The sequence below is a fragment of the Scophthalmus maximus genome, chromosome 20, assembly GCF_022379125.1.
Source record: "Scophthalmus maximus strain ysfricsl-2021 chromosome 20, ASM2237912v1, whole genome shotgun sequence".
In the NCBI taxonomy this organism is placed as follows: domain Eukaryota; kingdom Metazoa; phylum Chordata; class Actinopteri; order Pleuronectiformes; family Scophthalmidae; genus Scophthalmus; species Scophthalmus maximus.
Window position 1 is genome coordinate 15,325,427 of NC_061534.1, and position 23,608 is coordinate 15,349,034.

At 41.4% G+C, this 23,608-nt stretch overlaps 1 protein-coding gene across 1 annotated transcript in view; it reads right to left on the bottom strand.

Moving 5' to 3' along the window:
• Nucleotides 1-23,608, bottom strand: part of LOC118285218 (netrin receptor UNC5D) — a 156,298-nt gene that overhangs the window by 10,570 nt on the left and 122,120 nt on the right. Inside the window, exons 5-13 of the mRNA XM_035608714.2 lie at nt 19,661-19,835; nt 18,516-18,683; nt 16,788-16,952; nt 16,415-16,447; nt 13,112-13,297; nt 10,517-10,666; nt 8,979-9,197; nt 8,223-8,307; nt 2,985-3,156 (exon numbers count right to left, since the gene is read on the bottom strand). Coding sequence (XP_035464607.2) covers nt 2,985-3,156; nt 8,223-8,307; nt 8,979-9,197; nt 10,517-10,666; nt 13,112-13,297; nt 16,415-16,447; nt 16,788-16,952; nt 18,516-18,683; nt 19,661-19,835 — 1,353 coding nt within the window. The remainder of the gene's footprint in view (nt 1-2,984; nt 3,157-8,222; nt 8,308-8,978; nt 9,198-10,516; nt 10,667-13,111; nt 13,298-16,414; nt 16,448-16,787; nt 16,953-18,515; nt 18,684-19,660; nt 19,836-23,608) is intronic.

Here is a 23,608-nt window from a genome sequence, read left to right on the forward strand (position 1 = left end):
TGACATAGCTCATCCCCGCCAGGCAGCCGGGGAGAAATGATGGAGTCAAACTCTAGCGGTACGAAAGTGCAAGCTTTAATGGGAATGCCACTGAGACGGCAGACGGAGCCAGAGAGAGGAGGGGAATGAGATGGAAAGAGAGGAAGGCAGAGGGGGAGAGAGACCTCCATCTTCCATTAAATCACTAATTCCAGAGATTAGGGTTTGAGTAAGCATCCTTCCTGAGATAAAGGGCTCATTATTTCACTGTGACAGAGACGGGTCACGCCATTGCATGGGCTACATCTCTTCTTTTCCCCCCGAACCCTTCTCTGTCTCCTTCTTCTTTCAGATGGCTATATAGCTCCCATCAGTGCTGAGTCTTTTGATAGCTTCCTTTTGTGCAACACGTCTGCCGGCGAATTACATCTGTGCAAATGTCACACAGCGAGAAAGGACCAGGCTCAAGGAGAGGCCCCGGCCTTCCGAGGTCATGCACATACACTCACCGGCCACTTTATTAGGTACACCTTGCTAGTAAAAGGTTGGACCCCCTTATGCCTTCAGATCTGCCTTAATTCTTTGTGGCATACTTTCAACAAGGTGTTGGAAACATTCCTCAGAGATTTTGGTTCATATTGACATGATAGAGTCACGCAGTTGCTGCAGATTTGTCGGCTGCACATCTGTGATGCGAATCTCCCGTTCCACCACATCCCAAAGGTGCTTTATTGGATTGAGATCTGGTGACTGTGGAGGCCATTGGAGTACAGTGAACTCATTGACATGTTCAAGAAACCAGTTTGAGATGATATGAGCTTTGTGACATGGTGCATTATCCTGCTGGAAGTAGCCGTCAGAAGATGGGTACACTATGGTCATAAGGGGATGGACATGGTCAGCAACAATACTCAGGTAGGCTGTGGCATTTAAACGTTGCTCAATTTGTACTCAGGGGCCCAAAGAGATGGTATTCTGCATTCCTTGGTTGTAAAGAGTGGTTATTTGAGTTACTGTTGCCTTTCTATCATCTCGAACCTGTCTGCCCATTCTCCTCTGACCTCTCACATCAACAAGGCATTTTCGTCCACACTCACTGGATATTTTCTCTTTTTGGACCATTCTCTGTAAACCCTAGACATGGTTGTGCGTGAAAATCCCAGTGGATCAACAGTTTCTGAAATACTCGTGCCCGTCTGGCACCAACAACCATACCACGTTCAAAGTCACTTAAATCCCCTTTCTTCCCCATTCTGATGCTCGGTTTGAACTTCAGCAAGTTGTCTTGACCACCTCTACATGCCTAAATGCATTGAATTGCAGCCATGTGATTGGCTGATTAGCTATTTGTGTTAACAAGCAATTGAACAGGTGTACCTAACAAAGTGGCCGGTGAGTGTATAGCGGCACTGAGGTCCGTCTGCCTTGCAGTGGTCACCAAAGCTTTCCTGATGAGGTTAGTTTAACATTAAATGAGCATCCTAGATATGTCTACTCTGCCAAGGAGGCGGAAGAAAATGGATAGAGGGGGGTTTGGATTGAAGTGAGTTGTCTGAACCAGTCCTCTGTGAGACTGAAGTGGCTCAACAGGGGAGAGTTGAAGGACTTTTCAAAAGTGTTATTTTACTGAAAGAGCCACATGCGAGGGAAAAAATGATCTCTCAGCAGTTAACACCTATCTATAATACCTATATATGAATAATTTGTTAAATCTTTTAAAGGTCCCATGTTGTAAAAGGTTTTCAGATTATCGTCAGATTATAAAGCAGCTCTGATTGCAAGATATAACAATACATTAAAAGTATCAAAACACTGAATCCACTGAGAAATGCACACAGGCTGTATTCAGTAACGTTACAACAAAGACCCGTAAGGAGTTCTGCAACTGTGCGCTGTCACAACAACTGAGCAATCTTTACCTCAACCGTCCATGGACCCATATTCAACCTTTCTTTAAAAAAACCCAGCAGACAGTCATTCTGCCACTGATTTAGCGAGGAAATGCTGCATAATTGTTGGCTGTCAGGAAGCCAGTATTATTTTAATGCCAGGTTTATTTAATTGTCTTTTGCATTTACTGTACAGCTGAGTTTCGTAGTAGGCTACAATCTGTCACCTGTGGTGTCACTCAGTCAGCAAATCAGGAGCTCCAGAGACAAGTGATAGAGATGTAAAACTACATTGACATGGGTAAGACAGTTTATTATGGATTAAAAAACAGTTTATACAATAATATAACACTGAAAAAATGAGAGAATCATGAATTTAAAGCTTAAATATTAATCTGCCTGACCCAGTCTGATAATTTTTTTTTTTAAAGGTAACTGCCCTCATGTAGAGCAGAAACATTTCAGATACATGTTATTATTAGACCTGCAACTGATCATATTACAACACAGTTGTACCAAGCTGTATCACCATGGTACAATGGAACAATTAAAATAGTTCTATGGTTTTGGTTTTATTTTAATTTGTTTAATAAAATGTCAACATTTCAGATAGAGTTTGAAATATTACAAGAAAAAAAAGAATACGACATTCAGTAACCATTTGCAACATGTAAAGATGCTTGTGTGTTTATGTAAATGTTGCTTCTTGTGTTAAATTTTTACGAAAAGCTGCAATTCAGAATTCACAGATTTGTGAAAAGACTAATGCACTCAAATACCATCATAATTAAACCGAAAAAAAAGTGTTACATTTTTTTTTGGGTGACTAATGGCCATCATTTGCATTAGGTCTGACATTTCTTTTGGATGTATGACAGCATGAGGTAGTGCTTGAAGGGCAAAATTTTATGCAGGATGATGAATCCGAGCTGGCAACCCTGAAATCAGCTCCGCGTTTGCATGACTGCACTGCAGGACGAAATTTTTCATCAAAATAAGTTGTAGCAGTTTATCAGATCGCATTGATATGCTGGCTGAGAGTGAAAGATGTGCGTTTCCGCTGGCACTACCGCAATAAATTTGCACAACACCCGAGGTTCAAGAGAAACTGCTCACCTCCCACTTGTTGTCCTGCGTCTGTCTCTTCAGCCGGATGGTCCAATTATCATCAGCAACCTCTGCACAATGAGCGACGGTCATGGCTATGGGACAGGACAGGTCGAGGCCTGGTGGTCCATATGTGACTGCAGGGCTCAAAAAGATCTCTGGCCCGTCCGCAAACAAAGAGCTGCACAAAAAAAGGTTAAGGCACAAATTAAAACAACAAATCTCAAGTTTCAGTTTCTCCAGGTTTTTTTTTTTTCCCCTCTCTCTGCACTTTTGAACAACATCAAACATCATTGACTTTCAGTGATGTAGAAAAATGAGACCAAGCATCTCACGACTAATAAATCACTGCTTAATCAAACATTCAGATAGCACAGTGTGACCCTCGCCTCTGAACAAAGTAAACTCAAATCCTTGGACACTCATAATGAATCAATCCCTGACTAGCTGACACATGCGCGCACACACGCACACGCACACAGATAGAGGAAGATTAAAGCACCCAAGACTAATGGACAGTGGGGCTGGGGAGGACAGGCTTTAGCACACAGCGTGTGAGCTTGGAGGGTCGATGGAGCTTATGAAGCCTGCTCTGGCCGGCCTGGTGACAGATTAGCTGGGCCAAGCTGCTCTTGGCCGGGGGCCCAATTTTGGCGGGAAGCCCTGAAGACTGAGAGCAATCGATGGGACCACCATCAGTCATGAGGCTGGCTCGGCTGGACACCTCACATACACAAGAACACGATATCGGTGCTGTTGTCACTGGAACAGCATGGATATATCTGAGCATCATTAATCCAGCTGCGGCAAGGATGAACCCAGATGAGTCACACTTGTGTATAGTGAGCAGGCACCTACACGTATGTAGGAATATAGAGGGAAAACACCAACAGAGTGAAAATTAGAAGCCATCGCAGGTTTAAGTTCTATAGGTTTACACTTCTCATGTTGACGTACACGGTTGTACCAAAGATAGAGATGGAAAAGTGGCAAGAGTATTGAAAATTCTTTAAAAAACTATTTAAACAATACATTATTTTCTCTTTGTGGAGTTAAACTGCAGTGGCATTTCAAAGGTGTAGGTGTCTGACCATTATTATTATTGTTGTTGTATTATGTTATTACACAATATAAGAGAAGACTGAGAAGACAGTATATTATTAGGCCTGCATATTTTCCCCACCAGGTAATCCTTTGTTAGAATAGTGAATATTTCCCATCACTTGCAGCCAAATGTCTTATTTCATCCAACCATCAGCACAAAACCCTATTTATTCAACAAAAAGATGGATATTAGAGGAAAAACTACAAATTTGAGAAGCTGAAACCAGACTTTTATAAAATGTTTGCTTGAAAAATGATTGAAACAATGAATCAATTATCAAAATAGTTGCCAATTTTTTTGTGTGCTTTCAAACACTATGATGAGTCGAGCGTTGTATGCAGTATTCAACTGGGACACAGGTATTAATCAAAATAGGGGAACGTCCCTATTTTTTCAGCACATATCAAAAAACGAGGAAACAACAACACTGGAACAGGATTTTGTGTTACACTCCATCCCTAATGCAGCTACCTGTAAAATGCATGACAGGTGTTTTATGAATTAGACAGAGTTGGGGATGTGAGATGTGTGTGTGTCAGCCGGCTGAGAGGGTAGTGTTACCAAGCGGCACATTGTGTTTGGTTCAGGGTGTTTGTTTCCTGTTATTTTAACAGTTTCTGGTGCCGAGCGCTTTGTGAGACTTTGTTCTTCATTATGCTGTTTCCAATCAACCCTAAAAAGTTTAGAGAGGTTCTGATCTGCTGTCTAAAAGTGAAGTCTCACATCCAGACAGCACTGTGCCCCTGGAGCTGCACTGAAGTGATAATCCGCCCGAGGCTCAGAGGAAAGCAGGGTTACTGCTACTGAGACGATGGCAATTAGCCAGTTTGCCCATGAGCAAAGCTTACAGATGGTTATTTAACATCTCTGACTGTGGTTGTGAGAACAAAGGAATATCACTCCAGGATGATGGTTAAAGTGTAGATGGTAGACTGGGGATGTTAGTTCAGTCTTGTCTCATAGGGTGGAGTGCAAACAAAATGCTTCTTTCACTCTTTCGCCTTCCAGCGTGACTTTTCGTGGCTCTTATTTGCTCTGACCACAATTAAAAATGCATTAGTGTTTGACAGTCTGTCAAGCTCTCACAGCAGTATGGAGTAATACAGCTACAAAACTATGGACTCTAGGGTAGCATCTTTATAAATGAATGCATATTTCTAGTTAAAGGGTCAGTCCTCCAAATTACAAATAAACAAACTCAAAACTAAACCAATCTCTATTGGAAACAAACCATGCACACTGTCAGTGGAGGTGACTGGAATTTCAAAGCAATGAAAAATCACCGTTCCTGTTACGCTGGATACAATCCATAGAATCAAAACTCAACAGCGCATACTTATTGCTGAAGAAAAGAACTATTTACAAAATCGTTAATTGATAATACTCAAATTATCAATAGTTACTGTAAAAACTTTATGCTATTACGATAGCAAAAAGAAAAAGACTTGTTGGACCACTCGGTAAATGCTAACAGAAAAGAACTGAACAAAATGAATAATTTAAAAAACTAGAATGTCACCCAGTGACATACCTCAACAGTCCACTTAAATTGAAGATTCAATCAAGCTGCACCATACTGCACACGTTCATAGATATCAGTCCTCTAAATACGCCTGATTTTATTCATTGAGATTAATGAATTATTCCCGGGGAAATCAGTGAAAATGTCACAATTCTCAAAAAAAAATAAAGTAAAAAAAAAAACGGGATCTATCTTAGTTCTTCACTAAGTTTCACGGAAATCCGTTCTGTAGTTTTTGCTTGATTCTGCTGACAAACCAACAGACAGGGGCGACAACATAACCTTCTTGGTAGAGGTAACAACGATCAATATTATCTCAAATATTACTTAATTTCCTAAATCATTAGGTAACGAAATCTACTACCTAATCTTTAGATTTCAAAGTAGGCATAGTCTTAGGCAGGTATGACCTACGCTTCAAAATAGTAGTTGCCTCCTTGCAAACTATGTCCAAAAACTCAGGAGGCAGTTGCTGAGGACCTTCACGCAAACTTGTGTGACTCGCATCACATCAGGCTAATTTAGCCTAATTCGCACACTACATCTCTGTCCTTGGACCACCCACTGTACCCTGCTGAGCTGGAAAAGATCCCACACGCACCAAAACAACCTCGTAAAGCCCAGAGGACGGACGAAAGCTCTTGTGAACACCTGAAACTGAGCCAGAGCTGATCGATTCCCTTCCCTTGCCGAGGGAAGCGTCGTCTTATGTAGATGGCCGAGGTTTGAATGAGAAGAAAAGATCCAATTTCTCCCCTGGACTCGGCGGCCGTCAGAGGATTGGCTTTGACTGACAGCTCAGTGGTGCACGGCTCCTGCAGCTTCTCAAACGACAGCCAGAGAAGTAAACAGCATCAGGCTTATCAGAGCAGAGCAGGAGCCTGCAGGGCAGCAGCTTGGCTGAAACGGAGAGACTCTGGGCAGGGGAGTGTAGAGCCGGCACCGCTCACTGAGCTCTGAGCAGCAACCTATATGTGACCTTTGTGTCCCTACCTCCTGTATGACCATGGCACTTAATGGCGGTGAGATGCAGATGAACTTCAGATGGCACATCAATGCCACTTTTGGTTCTCTCCTGGATTTTGGGATCGACTTTCATTGAGAGGCATGTAGCCAAGCACAGCACATTTCATTTGAGGTTAAAGCCAGATGCACAAAATGTGAGTTGTGACAGATGTTGAAGCTACAAAAACCATGTGGACAGTGTGAAGATGAAAACAATAAAATGGAAATCGAATAAAATAATGATTAACAGCAATCAACAATTAAAACTTATGAGGTGAATTAAAATCATAAACAAAAAAGCAAGAATAAAGTAAGATGAGTTAAAGCCCCAGTGTGTAATTTTTGCAATTTTCTGGTGGCTTCTGGTGGTGAAGTAGCAAACCGCAACCAACTTAGCACCCGACAGGGACACTTTATTGTGGCGCACCGCTAATTCCATTTCCGGCAGCACTGAAAATTCAACGCAAATGCAATGTATTCTGGATCATTTTGTGCAAAATTATCCGACACAACGTCTTACGACGGCGACTTGCACAGAGTTCAGGTCCACCTAATGTAACTATCATTGTCACATTCAAAGTTGAAGAAAAAACATTGGTTCTTTGTTGCAGTTGATTACACATATATGAACACATAGTTATGGAAAATATATTCAGTTTCTGTGAATAAGTTCTTCTAAATATTACACACTGTAGCTTTAAGACAAGTATTTGTTGAAACCAATAAAAGGAGTGAAAATTAAATAGTAATGATAAATAAGAGCAGCATATCAGACGCCTGAAACCTAATACTGTATCATTGTGTAGCTTGTTCCAGCGACTTGGAGCATTAAAGGCAGTCCCTCTGGTTTTTGTGGAATAACCAGCCGGTGTTGTGATGTCTTGGGTGATATCTTGCTAAAGGTTTCACCAAAGGTTTCAGACTGACACCTTGATAGTGTCTACTCTGAATAACAAACATGTGCAAAAATTGATTTCTAGTTGCGAGATAGCTTTCGAGGGTCTGTTGCAAAGAAGTCAAAGGTATTAGACTCCTTTTCAAACAGTTCTTGTCTATTCCATTTTCTTCCTTGAGTAATAGCTCTGTGAAAAACTAGACAGCTAAGAAAGAAATAGTCAGTCACCCGGCACAGCGCAACACATCCCATCAAACCAAGCACCAAAATCGGAATCAGCCATCATCATGACTTGACAGAGCTCCCAATTTTCACCACTCTAACCAGTCACGATGGAGGGAGATATTGTCAGTTAGGTCTACAAACACAAAACAGGCCACCAGAGTCATGAAGTGCATCCTCCTCTGCTGAGACAGTTGCTTAAGGCAATAACGCTGTCTGTCTGCAGCTGCCGATGTATTTGTGACACATGTCCTCCCCTGTAGTCTCGGCAAGATGAGCAAGAGCCCCATGCTGGGCGGGAATATGTCTGCGTCTGTATTTGTGTATGTGTACATGTATCATATGACTGGATCCGTGTGCATGTTTGTGGGCGCATGTTCGGCAATGGAGAGGAGGAGGAGACGTGGCAGGCGGAGGGAAGGGGAGTGCAACGGGATTACAGATGAAAAGAAAGCCGCCTTAGAGGCAGACTACACTGTCGCAGTGAGAATCCCTCACCTGCTGTCCTCCTGGTTGATGATCATGTACATTTCCCAGGTAGTGTCTTCCGCGATCCCCCCATGAGGCACCAGCAGACTGATACCTGGGGAGAAGGAGGTATGCAAAATCTGATCAACTCACAGCTAGGCACGCACGCACACACGCACGCACACACACACACACGCTTGGCTGTCAGGTCTCTTTACTGAAGGTGTCAGCGAGAGAGGTGATGGCCCCAGAAAGGGGTGATGGAAACAAGTCCCAAAGGCCTTGTGAATCAATGCTGCCAGCAGTTTTTTGTCACAACACACACACATACACACACACACACACACACAAAATATTCTACTGTATGATGAACAATTACTGCCAATCGACACCGCAGTAGATAAAGCCCCGCAAGGGACAGGATGATGAATGTAGGCCACGGGAAAGCAGAGAAGGAATAATGTGGTAGACTGAGCTTCCCAGGCTGACTTTACATACTCTTGTTAACATTTTCTTCGGTGTACAGTATGAGTTTTCAAATGTTAAAGCGCTGCAATGCTTGTTCAGAATTAATTTATCGAGTGAGACACTTTCCATATTCTGAGAGATGCAGATCGGGTTTGTCAGGACCCGTCGGTCGCTTAGAGACGCCGATGCTGTCCAACTTGCGACTGCAGCCGCAATAACAGAAGCTCCGAATCATCTCTGTTGTAGTTTCAAAGCTTTTAGTGTTTCATGGGAGGAATTCTATATTTTAGGAAGATGTTGAAGGAAAAGTGGGCGCACCTGTGTTAGGAACCACCAGCCTGCCTCCAGCATGACCAAACACCGCGGTAGCTTTGTGAAGAGGCCTGCTCAGAGTCAGAGAGACCTGTGGAGGGAAGAGGTTTTTGCCTCTTCTGCCCAGCGTCGTCCCCACCGCGACTCCTCTATAGTCGGGAGCCAGGCCCCGTGGGAATGTCTGCGGGTGGGACATGACATGGTACTCTGCCCGCTCTGCCACCCCTGGATATACAGGGAGATAACTGTGACTGTGTTGCAGTTGAATCAAAGAAAAACTACAGGAATATGACATAACGGTAAGAGAAAGAAGAGGAGTGAACATTCAGCTTAAAAATACAAAGCCAGCCAATCAGAACCAATCGACAGTTGGATTTCACAGTTTATCTTGTTGTACTTACAGTATAATATTACAGTACCACTAACTGCCCGTACAGGGCAATACTTGAAAAATGCTGAATCTTTATTTCAAATTTTTCCTACATAGCTCATCAACTGGTGAAGATGCTAACTGTTTGCGTCGGATACGCTCAGGGGTGTAGCACCAAATTCTGGGCCCTATACATAAGCAGTCTCTGCGGGCCCCACATGTTGCTGACACACATGTTGGAGTTTATACTGTCAGAAAATACCCAATGACGGTTCCGAACAGTTGTTTTCCCTGGGTTTGTTTTTCCTCTCTTTCTTTTCTCTCGTTTCTCTTCTGGGACCCAGACTTTCCTTTTTTGCAGGAAGACATTATGAAGTCACAGGTCTGTTTAGCTGACAGATTCTCATGCTGAGTCGTGATAGGGTGTACTAAACCATGGGCCCTGGGTAGTCTGTCCCCCCCCCCAAGTGCTACGCCCGTGGATACACTGCTCTAGCATGTCAGAAATGTATTTATTAACGTGGCATAAACCCCCTCATCTCATTTTCGCAGGGGTTGCCACACAAATGGAAAACAGAACAATTAAAGCTCAATGACAAGGAACACTACAGTGGCAAACAACCACAAAACAGACAAAACAAAGGAAAAGGAAATAACAAAACATAAAAAAATAAAAGACAAATGTCTCATTCTTTTTTAAACATGACGTCGAGGCTCCTTTTACCGAAAACTGTCATTTTCATTGTCGGCAGGGAAATTAAGAAGTCAGCCAAAGCAATTTAAACCCACTCGTGAAACAAACAGTGACTTCCTGTGCTGTCAGCAACAGTCGGCAAAATGTCTTTCTCTGTCTGGATCCAGTGACCCATTGTTTCCTGCATTGCCATTAATGTTCAGAGTTGTAAATCTGTCACTGTTGTCAGTGCAAGGGAACATGTGCCATGCCAGAATAAAACGCTTGGCAGGGGGAGTAAATATAACCAAGCGGGATGTGTCTTAGCGAATGGTCAATTTGATTTTTGTTCTTTGTATGAGTACTTTCTTAGAGATCGCCAGGTTAAAACCTAAAGGCTTATCCTTCTGACTGCAACTGCAGAGCTGCACACAACTCTGTAATTCCATGAGTAGCTGAGGACCGCAGAGAAGGTCTTTCATAACAGTTTTATTTTCTGACCTTTGACCTTAAGATCTGGCAACGGGTCAAGGAGTGAGCGCTCAGCCATCAGCTCCTTGTCAATGGAGTCCTGAAAGCACATGGGGCTGGTGTAGGTACGCGACACTGTCAGATCTGGTTGCATCGATGAATTAATAAGCAGGGGGTTCGCTGAAAAAAACACACAAAAGAAAAAACGGCAAATTATCATCACACTGTTAATTATTGTCATCAGACGTCTTTAAGAAAAAATGACGTCTAGATTGTGACACTTTAGAAAAAAACTGCCACTAGCAACAACAATTAAAAATTCCAAGCATATTCCGTGACAATATGTTTTTATCCACCCGTGACTATTGCTTTCATCGCTTCACCATGGAAACAAGATTGGCATACACCTTATTGTACAACGTCCCAATTAAAATCAAGTGACAGAACTGCAAATAACAATGGCTGGGGTGTAATAATATGCTTCAATTACATGTCACAGTGGTTTAAAAAAGTGTTTGTGAATAACCAGAAATATTGAGTTATTTAACATGAAATGATTAACTTAATATTCTATGCATATTTATGGCTTTCTTTACAATTATATTTCCACCTTCAGGTGTTAAAGCTGGGAGGCTGTTTTAGCCCCTCTATCAAGGGGAACAGGGATGAAGATTAAAGCTTTGTCTTCCCCCTGCTGTGTTATCAAAATGAACTTTATTATGCCCTGCTGAGAGCTGTTGCTGTGGCGAATCATAATGCCAGCCTTTAAAAAAAAACTAAAAAACACACCACACATCTTGCTCAGCTCTGATGTTTCAGTATCTGGAGACACGGGACCATAAATGATCTATTGGGGGGACTGGGTGAAAAAAGAACACTTACAAATGGCATCTTTCATTGTGGGATCATGAATAATTACTTGAAGATTTGTTGCATGTGGGATAACACCCAAACAGCCTATCATACCACCAACTGTCACACTGGCGTGGTGAGAGGCCTCGGCTCATTTTGCTTTACAGCGCTTGTAAAGAAGGCCTCAGTAATAACAGATGAGAGTTAAATCGTGAATTTGTTTAGTAGAACGCTAACAGAGGTTGTCACCATATGTTTTCAGTGAATGTTTATTGCTTGGAGCAAACTGATGTTTGCAATAGAGCAATAAATAAACAGTGTGCTGAACAGATTAAGCCTTATACTGTATGTTATTGGACTTTTAGTGCACTGCAACACAGACAGCACAAATATCCAGAAGGAAAACAAATTGAGAAAATGAAAACCAGTCCTTTTGGCCCCTAAAGCATTTTTAATAATTGATGTAGTTATATCACTATACAAAGAAATATATGCATAATTCATAAACATACACATAAATACAGAGTACAAAACTTGCTTGCATGTTCTGTAGTTTAAAGGACACGATTGTGTATTGTGGCGTCATCCAGCCTCGTCTGTGCAGGTGATAACAGGCACCGTGTGGAGTGTGTGAGTGTGTCTGTGTATAAAATGTGTGAAAATGAGACCTGTGTCTCGTCTCCTTTACTTCATTCATGCATCACTTGTGTTTGATGGAGAAAGGCACTTTTAAACACACACTTATATTATCTCACTGCTCTACCTCCTACATATGAAATCCTTGGGTTTTTGTCAAACTCAAACATCAAACTAATCCAAATAGTAAAATTGTCATTGCTGTGGTGAAGCCACATTTCCTTTTACTATTACATTAGAAAAAATAAACAATCAAATCGTATCATTATTGATGATGACAAATAACATTAAAATATACATATTTTTATTATATATAAGTTAATAAATACATTTACAATTTTAGTTAAGATGCTTGTATCTCCGTCACAGGACTGTTCTTTGTTTGTTTGTGCCCATTTGGACATTTTTACAATTTGAATGAACCCATTTGTGCAAATATGTGTGTGTAGTTGAGCAACTGAGGTTGGATTAATGCAGATTGCCACTGGTTTTCAATACTCTTCAAAAGTCTCTTGTTGCAATGTCAAGTGCAGATGATTTTTCTTTGTATCTTTAGATGGTGATGAGGCAAAAACAGACCTCTCCAAAAAGCTCCTTAAATCTATGTTGAAGTTTGCCTCTTATATTTCAAGTACTAACTTTGATTTTATTGATTTATTTTTAAATCTAGTAAAAATCCAAACCCGTAACAAAACCAGATCTAAATGCGATGATGACAGAGTCTGTGCCGCATTAAATTACAGGCGATATTACAGAAATACCTGAAGCTATCACAACTATCACCAAGCAGCAGAAATGATAATTGCGTTTCAACTGCACTCTCTAATTTATGGGGTGCGCTGAGTGTAATTATGCACACGTTACACAGCATGCATTTCATAATCAATTAATTAAATCATCCAAAATGACAGCAGACTCTGGCAAATTAACCACACATTATTATTACAGGGGGCATTGTGAATGATGGGTAACTGCTTTGGGAACCAAAGTGAAAGCTTCCATTATGATCATATTATTATCTAACAAAACTTTAGTTTATTCCTTTTCTGATTTGAACACAGGATACTATATCTAGAGTTTGGACGTAGCATCCTGCAGCACAGTCCTGTGAGTATATCTGACATGCATGTAGCTCACCTTGGTGGGAGGTTTTGAAGCTGAAGGACTGAAAGCCCCCCGTGAGGGCGGAGGAGTCGATGACATCCACACCGTACTCACTCTGGCTTCTTCGGTAGAGAGTGACTGCGACGATCAGCAGCACCACGGTCACCACGCCTGCAGCGAGGCCCGAATACAAGGCCACATCACTGCTGTTCTCCACGCCTAGGAAAGTTAGAGTGAGTCAGAGAGAGAAGCACATTTTCACGGACTTTTTTTGCTGTCACTTTCTAAGTCTGCTTAATGAGGAAACGTTTCCTCCCAAAAATAAAAATCTGCGTTGCTGTAGAAAATCAGCGGAGTTCAAGTCGTGAAAGTCTTTTGTGGGAGGTAAGTCTTCAAATCTTTGTTTCTTAGTTTTTTTTAAGCACCTTTTTTATTTTTGTTCCACATCTGCGCTGCCTCCTGATACACAGCTTCATTGTTCCATCCTAGGGTGTTAAAGCAACTAATGAGGAACCTCGGAAGGAAGGCGATTATAATCAGCCCAGCACCTGACTGTCATTTCAAACACACTGCTTGGCTCTGGTGTTGGAGGCGTTCTGTGTTCCACTGGGATAAGGTGACAAAACCAATTCATTAAATTAGCTCATTGGCAATGATTACGCTCTATCTGGTCCCACCAGTGCGGCCACGTCCAACTTCGCACGGAAAAAGAATGAGTGGGAAATAAAGAGGCTGCTAGCTTGTTCTTGAACGATAATGAGATCGGTGCTGAAACAGGACATGCTGAGAAATCCTCTAAGTAACCTGAAGATCAAATTAGGAGAAATTGACAAAATATGCAAAGCGGCATTAACAGCTACAGCTAGAGGGTTAATTGAGGGCTTGGGAAGTTTTGGTAGCCTGGCTGGATTCTCTTTCCCCCCGGTTCTGACAAACAAAAACACATAAGTGTGTTAAAGGACAAGTAAGGAGAAACATGTGCCTGTGGCTTGGTAGGTATACAATGGATTTTGCACTGCACAAACTACACAGCAGTAATCAACACATAAAAGGGCCCATTACCCTACACAGCAATAATGCAAAAAAGCGATGGATATAAAATTGCAAACCACAGGCTGCTTCGCTTGAAATGCCACACGCAATGTATCAAATATAATGGTATTAGCAGAAATGTAGAGTGCACTGGCAGAGAAGTGAATAATGGTAAAGTTATCAGCTGCCGTCAACTGGATCAGCTGCAGAATTTATCATCACCCATAACATAACTGTATCTTATTGTACCAACCAGTACCAACATAACATTTTATTGAACAATACAGGAGCAAATTTTTTTCGGTCAGTTACTGTTAAAGACTGTTAACAGCTGTCAATAGAGTGAAAGTAGTATGATTCACCAAGTGGAAATGGATGCCAATGACGGAGAAAACCTTTGCTAACCATCTGCCTCAATGTTTAAAGTCACAGTTAAAGTTAGAAATTTCTACTCGGTGTCACCAAAATCACAACCAGCTCGGAAGTTGAATGCTTCTAATAGAAATCCATGTGTTTCATTATCTGTTAAAATACATTCCCGCAATTTACTGATATGCTACTTGTAGTTTCCAGTCATTGAGTTGCGTATCGTTGTTTCCCCCCGCCGATAATTGTGCTAAATCAATACTTTTGTTGTGCATTGATAGGAGCAGTTTTGGCAATTAGCAAGTTATTAATAATTATCAATGATACATATTAATATTCGTAAAATTATTACTGAAATCAGTAATCGGGGCACCACCCCAGGGACTAATTATCCAAATCTGTGATCTCATTCTCAAAAGGGTGTTCACCTGAAATAGCAATATTTATGATGGATATAGCACTGATATAGCACTGACTCTGTCAACAAGCCTTCATCACAATATACATGTAGATAACACTAGGAATCTTCTCTTTAAGGTATAACAGAATTTATTAACAACAGTGTAATCAATTTACAACCAACAACACTTATGATAATAAACCTCTATTATATACTAGCCCTATTTACGTACATATCTACCTCCACAGATCCACTAGAAGCGGATTGTTGTTATTTGTTATTATTATTTAAGAATGAGCCTGTTCATTGGTTCACTGCTTACGCATGCATATAGTCACGTCTCTTGGAATTCAAAAGATGGCGGGCAACGGCGTAACATCTCACATATTTTCTTTGATTTTACACTTTTAAAGCATTTAAATGCGGAGTTTAAATTGGTTACGTTAGGGTTGTGGTTATGGGTTAAGGGTAAGGGTTTGTTGTTGTTGTACACTAAATTTAACATCAAACGACAACTTTTTTTGACCTGTCAAAACAAACAATGTATTGGTTTTAAAAACAATATCTGCCACTGAGGAAAGGCAATACTCCGGAGCAGAAGGTGCCGATAATGCGCCTATTACGCTGGTTGGCAACCGCTATTGAGAACGACGAAGAACTGTGTACAACCTATCACATCGTGATCTCTTAGCTGGCTGTGGCCCAAGAACACGGCCTCAACCATAGCTCCTAATATTGCTTGTTCTCAAAACCATGTAGAGAGTGTTGTCACCAGAGTCCAGTGTAATGTTAACTAGGCACGTGCCGTGATGTTCATGTTGCCTGTAAGCAGCGCAACTATTTCAGTAAATAGCTCTAGCACTGAAATCTGTTTTGTGATTTGGTAAAGGTACAGGCTGTGTAGGAATCGGTACCTGACAGGAACCAGATCTCATTATTCATGCATGATATATGCCCTGTCCTCCAGGAAATCTACAACTACAGCATGTCTTTTTTAAGTGAATTCACAATGAGTCATGAAGAGTGTTATTTTCCCAGAACCACACCTGTCACAGCAATGTGTTCCTCTTACACCACGGCTACTTCCCAAACAGTAAAATCTAAGTATTGTTAGAGTTGCTCTGGGGGTAAACTCACTGATTTCCTGCAGGCTCAACTGCCATTTTTCCCATGCTGAATTAATTGAATGGCTACTGATACACTTATATCGGTTTGGTGTGTCAGGCAACTGGATGAAAACATTGTGTTGGCACTCTCCTCATCAAACGTGGACTTTATGTGACTGTTCTACTCTGACAAATAGTAGAAGCTGAAACAAACAGCTCGCGAAGAAGTCATTTATTATGGTGATGATGACACTCAATAACAGCAGTGAAGCCCTCTGAAAATAAGTGGCAGCCTCTAGCCAAGCAGTGTCAAGTATTGTCTTTGGTCAATGTATATAAACACAATTTAGAATTCTTCCGGGCATGGTTGCAGACTGATATTGTTAAAATAACGGAACAGTAAGAAAATGGATGTCGTGGAGATATACTCACCCTGAGGCTTAACTTCATGTAGCAACTTTCGATCTGCAAAGACAGAGAAACATCAGTATTTGACAGTTCTCCAGGACCTTTTTTCCGAATACATGCGCTTGCGTATTTAATCTTTGCTTATGTATTCACACATGCCTGTGCACAGTGTGTGTTATGTATGAGGAGAAGGAAGAATAATGAAGATGTACGAGGGTGTCCCGGTAATGAGCACGATTCTGATGACGATCGTGATCTTGCCCACACTGCCAGAAATTATGAACAGTCGATCTATAATGACACAGTCCCCTGAACACGACGGGCCCGACAGTGACGATGCTAAACAATCTTTTTCTAATTGTCAAACCAGCGGAGAGAGGAGGCCGACGTCACCCACTCTGTGTGCAGAGGCCGCCGGTGCAGTTGTCTGTCGCCACTGCCACCCCGTCACACAGCCGTCCTCCATGTTTGGGCTCCGGAGCCGTGCAATCTCTGCTGCGCTGCCTCTCGCAGCTCGGACTGCACAATGACCACTCGCTCCACTCGCCCCAGCTGCCATCGACTGAGGGACCAGACACAAAAACAAATGTTTGGGAACAAAAGTTTCATTGTCTTGCTCAAGGGCACTTTGACATTCTTTCTGGAGGAGAGCCCTGCATGGGCTATGCTGTAACCTTTTTTGCCCTACTGACATGACTTAAATAAAAGTAACATAAAAACGAATTCATTTGATAGATACCTTGATACTTTCAACTTAAGTGTTGCACTATTGGATTTAGGAAAACATTTCCTTGCTCGGGGAGCCAAAATACTGTGCCACCCTGCAGACTTGGAGACATAAAGAACATTGCCTATGCCACACTCCATCAAGTCTCCTTTCCACCTGCAAATGCTCTCAAAGTTCCCTTCTTAGTGCTAATCCAAACGCACCCTGTTTATGTTCAAACTCAGATGCAGAAAAGGAATCCGTCAGAAGTAGGCTGTTGGCAAGGAGATAATGTTTGGAGGAGTGCACTCTGCCTTCTCCTGATTACCTTTTTTTTTTTTCTTTCTCCTTTATACCGTTGCTGTGATTGAAATATTAAATTTGGTCTTGTCTTGAAAAAAACAACAACACTTGGGCAAAGCAGATTACATGGTAGTTTTGATAGCTGGAACTGCTGCTTTGCTCTTCCTCTCACAACCTAAGCTTCCCCTGTTTGTTTCTCTCGCTCAGGTTTTTTCACCTCCCTCTCCAATTCCCATATATTTTTTCTCCATTCGCTGTTTTTTCAAAGGTCTACTGCTGCTAACTACAAAGCATTTAGACCTTCTCCCAGTTGCTACTTTCTGTTCATTTCAGGTATTTTGCAGACCAAATCACAGTGTTGTTACATTCACATCAATATTGTGTGACAATACAAATAATCGATTGAGGCGATCAAAATCGATAAGAAAAATAGTTGGCAACAAATTTCATTATAGATTAGTTGGGTCTTTAAATAGCTGTTAACGTGAACGCACAGTTTTAAAAAGTCTGTATCTTTCACAGTAACAGTATAAACAACACGGTATACGTCACAGTTTTACTTTGTCCCACAAGTAATATTTCCAGCGTGAAATATTGTCAAATTGCTGGCACCCCTGGTTGCTCTGGCTAATGCTATACTACTGGAAATCACTCTATAAACAGTAGTTGCCAGTGCAACCGCTGTTTTCGAGCAGCGAAGAAAAAGTGATTTCCGGGAAAAGAAGTGCAGTTTTATCTGGGTGAAACTAGATAAAACTACCAAAGATTTGGTATCGGATAGGTACACAAATTAGTGTACTCCCTGACGCCCAAGCTGGCATTTTACGTGAATATCGGAGGAATTTCTGATACTGGTATTAGTATCAGAACATCTCTAATATTTACAAAGAAGATATACAGTTATGTACGCACGTACATGGATTTAGGTACATCTTTGGTTTTCTTGAATGCATCACATTTTTACTTGCAAATGTCAGTTGCCGTTCAGGCTATAAACAGAACTATTACCTGGAACCTGTGAAGTTGGTGGACATTTTCAAAATCTCTAGATTACTACATGAAGCTTTAGAGCAGATGTACAAACACTAACAGCATGATGACTGTCCTCCTGCTTACCTGGACACAGAGTGTTGCAGGTGCTTTTCTGCACCGACATGCCCTCACAAAAGCCTCCCCCGTTGAGCGGAGCCGGGTTTGTGCAAGTGCGGGAGCGCTTCTGCATGCCGCGGCCGCAGCGAACATTACAGGGGGACCAGTCTGTCCACGATGACCACCCTCCGTTCACTGTGGGTGCCCAAGGATAAAGGGAAACAGAGGGACAGATTGTAAATGTGGACCACATTTTGTGCACAACAGTGTATTTCCTGTGGTGGAAAATAGTGCCAGGGTGTGTCTGCGTCACAGGAGTTCCAGGAGTCGATGAATGTCTTGTCTGGAAAAAAACAACAACACAGAGGTGTCTTTAAATGAAGAATGATCAATGTTGTCTTCCCTTTCCTACACTTCTTTTTCTGATTTGCCGCCAGAAATAATGCAGGATGATTGAGTGCTATTGGGAAGACTAGGCCTGTCAGAGACTTCATTACCATTGTGGAAATTAATGATTGATGGGCCACAGCGATGGGCTGTCGGAAAGAATCAGATGTATAACTACAGAAGCTAAATGTGCTCCCTGAAAAAAACAGAAGAAGAAATTACAGGATGAGAGGTCAGTAGAGTGAGCACCAAAACACTCCAATTAACAAGGTGTTCCTCCAGCGTGAAAGGAGGTAGCGCTGGTCTGACATTACAATTTCACTTAGTCTCCCTACCCTCGGCAGGGCTCTCCGCAGGGCTATAAAAATGCTGGCTTGCGTCTGTCTTGCAGCTACACAAAGCGTTTTACACAAGGTGTTCAGTGCTGGCGGATAAAAGCCAGGGCGTTGTGACAGCCCACGTCACTGCCTTTCCATCATTAATAATTGAGTCCTTGTAAATATTGTGCCGGTGTTTCCTTGTTTTTACACATGAGGGATCACTTGCCCATTACTTGCTCATTAGACTCTTGACTGAGAAAAGGCCACACGCTGCGGTCGAGCAGGGCTTTTTATATTAATGACTTTGGGGAATTTGCTTTAGGGGCCAATTTGACAGCCTTTCTTCTGTGGAGCAAGCTTATATTTTGATGCAGCCGAGAGAGCGGTTTGATGTTGTTTTGATCATTTGTGCCGCAAACCCACAGACAGAATCCAACCCCAGATGCATTCTTCTTTCATTCTTACCATAGACTACAACCGTGGCTGTGGCGCTGCGTCTTTTGGCCACAATGTTGCTGGCAACGCAGGTGTAGTTTCCCGAATCCGACAGGCGAGCATCTGAAATGATGAGATTATGGTCGCCTCTTGTATCGATGACACCGTCAGAGCTGAGAGGCTCGTCGTTTTTCAGCCATTCCACCTGAAAACAGCAGAGTGCGAGTATGAGCAACTCAACGGGCCACAGGTTTGCAAGTGGACATAAACACATTTAGAAGGGTGACGGGTGAAATAGATTATGTTTTACCAAGTTACATTTCCATGGTCACGTTTGTTTTATTGTAGATTAAGGCAATGATGAATTACAGACAGCTGGGGTATTAAAGTAACCTCCAGGAACAATTCTCAACAGCTCAGAATCTCAGAAAGACAGTGACGTCGTATTCGCAGAAACATGGCAGATAGAAGTTTAGTTTGATGGTTCCTAATGGCGCAAATTCAAATATTTCATATGATATATTTTTGCTTTTTAAAATTATGTTAGGTTGTTGTAACTGTTAGATCCTGTCCAAACACAGTGACCTCGTAAGCAATATCTTTGTGGTTTCAGACAAATTGCAGAAACAGGAATATTTTTGTTGTTTTAATACCCTTAGAAATAAAATACAAAACTTTATCTTTGTTGCCGCCATGCAATTTCCAAATTCTGATAGGACATGGACCCACCAAATTCCTTTGGGGCGACTTCCCTATGCGGGCAAATGGGACGATCCGACATGCACATGAATGTGACATTAGCTAACTAGTGTGATATTAGTGGGGTGGACAAAATTATAGAAAACCCTTGCAAGTATTATTAAGGTTAGCGAAGGGGCACATTCTCATTGCATAGTCTTGCAATGAGAATGTGCCCCTTCGCTAACCTTAATAATACTGGCAAGTGGGAAAAGTACAACATGACTGACATCCACATGGAGGGAGAGATGCAGTAGGTAGGTCACATCCTCTACCGTTGCCAATTCAGTGGCTGTGTAGTAAGTGAAAGTAATGAGGAATCACAAAATAAAGGACGCTCTGTTGATGCTTCTCTCCTCGCCTGACTGGCCCTGTAAATTGCTATTAATGTGCCACTGGCTTGAGCATTTCATTGAGAGAGACGAGCTGTGGCATGAGGGAGTGGGGTTTGATTTATGGCAGTGTATTTGAGGATTAAAAACTCCGCCCCACTGGGAGCTCCATATGTCTGTACTCCAGTGTGTGTGTGCGTGCGTGTGTTTGTGTGGAGTGTCCATTCGCCAGGGGAATGTAACAACAGCCAACAAACTCAGAGATTGCTTTGCTCTTTCGAAGCACCATGGATGAAAAAATTGAACTGGGGAATCAATAAATCAGGAGTCATGTTGTCACAAGCTTTTCTTCTCCCCCCCCCCACACACACATACACACTCCTTTTGATGGCTCAAGAAGTATTTCATCATGCGCCTTTAATTCAACTTTTTTTTTTTCATCATTTCACTCCGCAGCTTTTGGTGGTTGTGGCATTGGTCATTTGATCAGTCCATTTCATTATATTTCCCCTTTCACGCATTCAATGTCGAATCAACCTCTGTGTTGTTGTCCATGATGTATTATTATATTCTCCACAGCTGCTCACATCAATCTACTCAACTATGGAGGCAGTCAGTTCCAACCTGCCATGATGGAGAAATGGTGCAAAATCTTTACTTTAATCATTTAAAATCTCATGTTTTGTCAAACAATTGTTATTTTGCTTTCATGCATTTGCTCTGTCTGTCTGTCTATCCATCCATCTATCGATCAAGGTTACATATTCTTTTAAACATAGAGCAAGGCCTGGTTTACAGTTGCTGTTCCTCTGATTGTTCAACATATATGCACTAAAACAGACTGCAGCCCCATCTACTTTCTTTGAAGTAGGGAAGTAACCTTGACAAGTAGCTTGCTTGTGCTTTATCACCCTCTCTGAAAATCCTGCAGCCTCTTCTGGAGGACAGGATGACAGAGGCAAGCTCTGTTGTTTGTTTCACCAGGGTCATACATAGTCTATCATTTGTAATGACTCCACATCAGTGGAATCTCTAATGTCACCAGGAGACACAGCCTTTAGATGCAGTGCTGATAATGAACCGAGAGCTGACTTTTTGAACCCCCTGACAAGTTGCGGTCAAATAAAAGCAACAGATTACATTCAGAGGAAGATTCATACTGCAAATATTGTATATCAAGCACCCTACTTCCACACAACCCTTATTTATCTCCCGCATATCCAGATGGGAGACATATTAATAGAGTAGCACCAAAATGTAACTTTGAAGGTACCAAGATTGAACTATTATTTTGTTGAAATTACATATATTCTCGAAAACACTCATTGCCCGAAGCAATAACTGAAAGAGATGGTCTACACTATATTACATAACATATTTTTCAACTCAAAAATCTAATTTCTATCACAATGTAGCAATTAATAATAACTAGTTGGATAAACTTGCATCTATTGTCTATACCTCAGCAGTAATAACACTAATCATTACAGCAATGCAGAAAATGTTTCCTCATTCACAATGCACCACCACAACAGTGCATTGAAATTTGTGTGACACACATTGTATGAGTAATACAGTGGACACAATAACAGGAATATCTTACCATACACAACAATGCCTTATTACACCATAGTGAAATCAACACTAGCTGACGAGGTCCAAAGGAAAAATGAACATTAAAAGAATCATCGCAGTAGTTTTATAGTTTATATTGTAGAGGAAGTGAATGCCGTTAAATTATATTGAAGGTGCCTTGCCATCGTCCCGGCTAATAAATTATGCAATACAGTAATGAAAAATTATCAAAGATACCTGTGAAATGAGATGTCTGGAATCAGGGTAAATGAATGGATACCGCCTGTATCTTTAAGCCCTGACACCAAATTTACATTTAATGTTGGCAGCATCAGATATGATATAAGCCAATATGACACTGGGTCACAAGTTCATGGCTAATAATTAAACCTTAACAATAATATTTAGAAAGAATCTGACAACAAAATACTCATATACTTTAAATACTGTGTATCAAGAAATTATCACTAAATGGCCACCGATCACTTTATCTTGATGCAATTGAGTTCTTTTACTGTTCTAATTGAGGGATTCTTTATCAGCCTACAGACTTGCTATAGGAGGTTTTGAAAAAAATAAAACAAAACAAAAAACCCCTTCTAACTTTCCTCCCTTTTGCTGCTCTTAGATGTGAAGCACTTAATGGATCCCCCCCCCCCCCCCCCCCAATACTCTTTGCCCTATACTTAAACCTGTTTTTCACTGCCTGGAACTAACTGGGATTTTCCAAAGTAATATATTGGTATTGTATTATGTATTGTGGTGCAAAGAGCTGAATGCATGGTTTGTGATGCCTTAATGAATGTCACTACTAATAGTGGTAAAGCAAATTTACTTTTGATTACATTCACGCAAGCAAAGTCACAGTTTACTTAATCTGTCGTGGATCAATCACATCCAATCGGCATATTCAGGGTTTTTTTTGGCAGGTTCATCCTGACCTGCGTGTGAGTGTGTTTTAGTTCAGATTACACCGCATGCTACACACTAATTTAATTTTTTATGTATTTCTAATTTCTAAGTATTTATGTAAAAGTGGTAATATTGGTCTCATATTATTCTGTCTTTATAGGATTGTATTTAGAAATTATTATTACCAAATGATATAGGTTCATCTGAATTCAAACCTGACTTAGATCTCATGAGCTATTACCAATTCAACAGCTTCACTGGATATAAAGTTAGGAGGACAGTGGAGGGACAAGCACTGAGTCTTTTCTTTGGCATAAAGAGCATATTGCGTCTCCCATTACTGGCCAGCCACAGTTAAAAACACAAGGATTTTCTAATCGATGCTTCTTTGTCCGTATTGATAACACGTGAGTTGAATTTG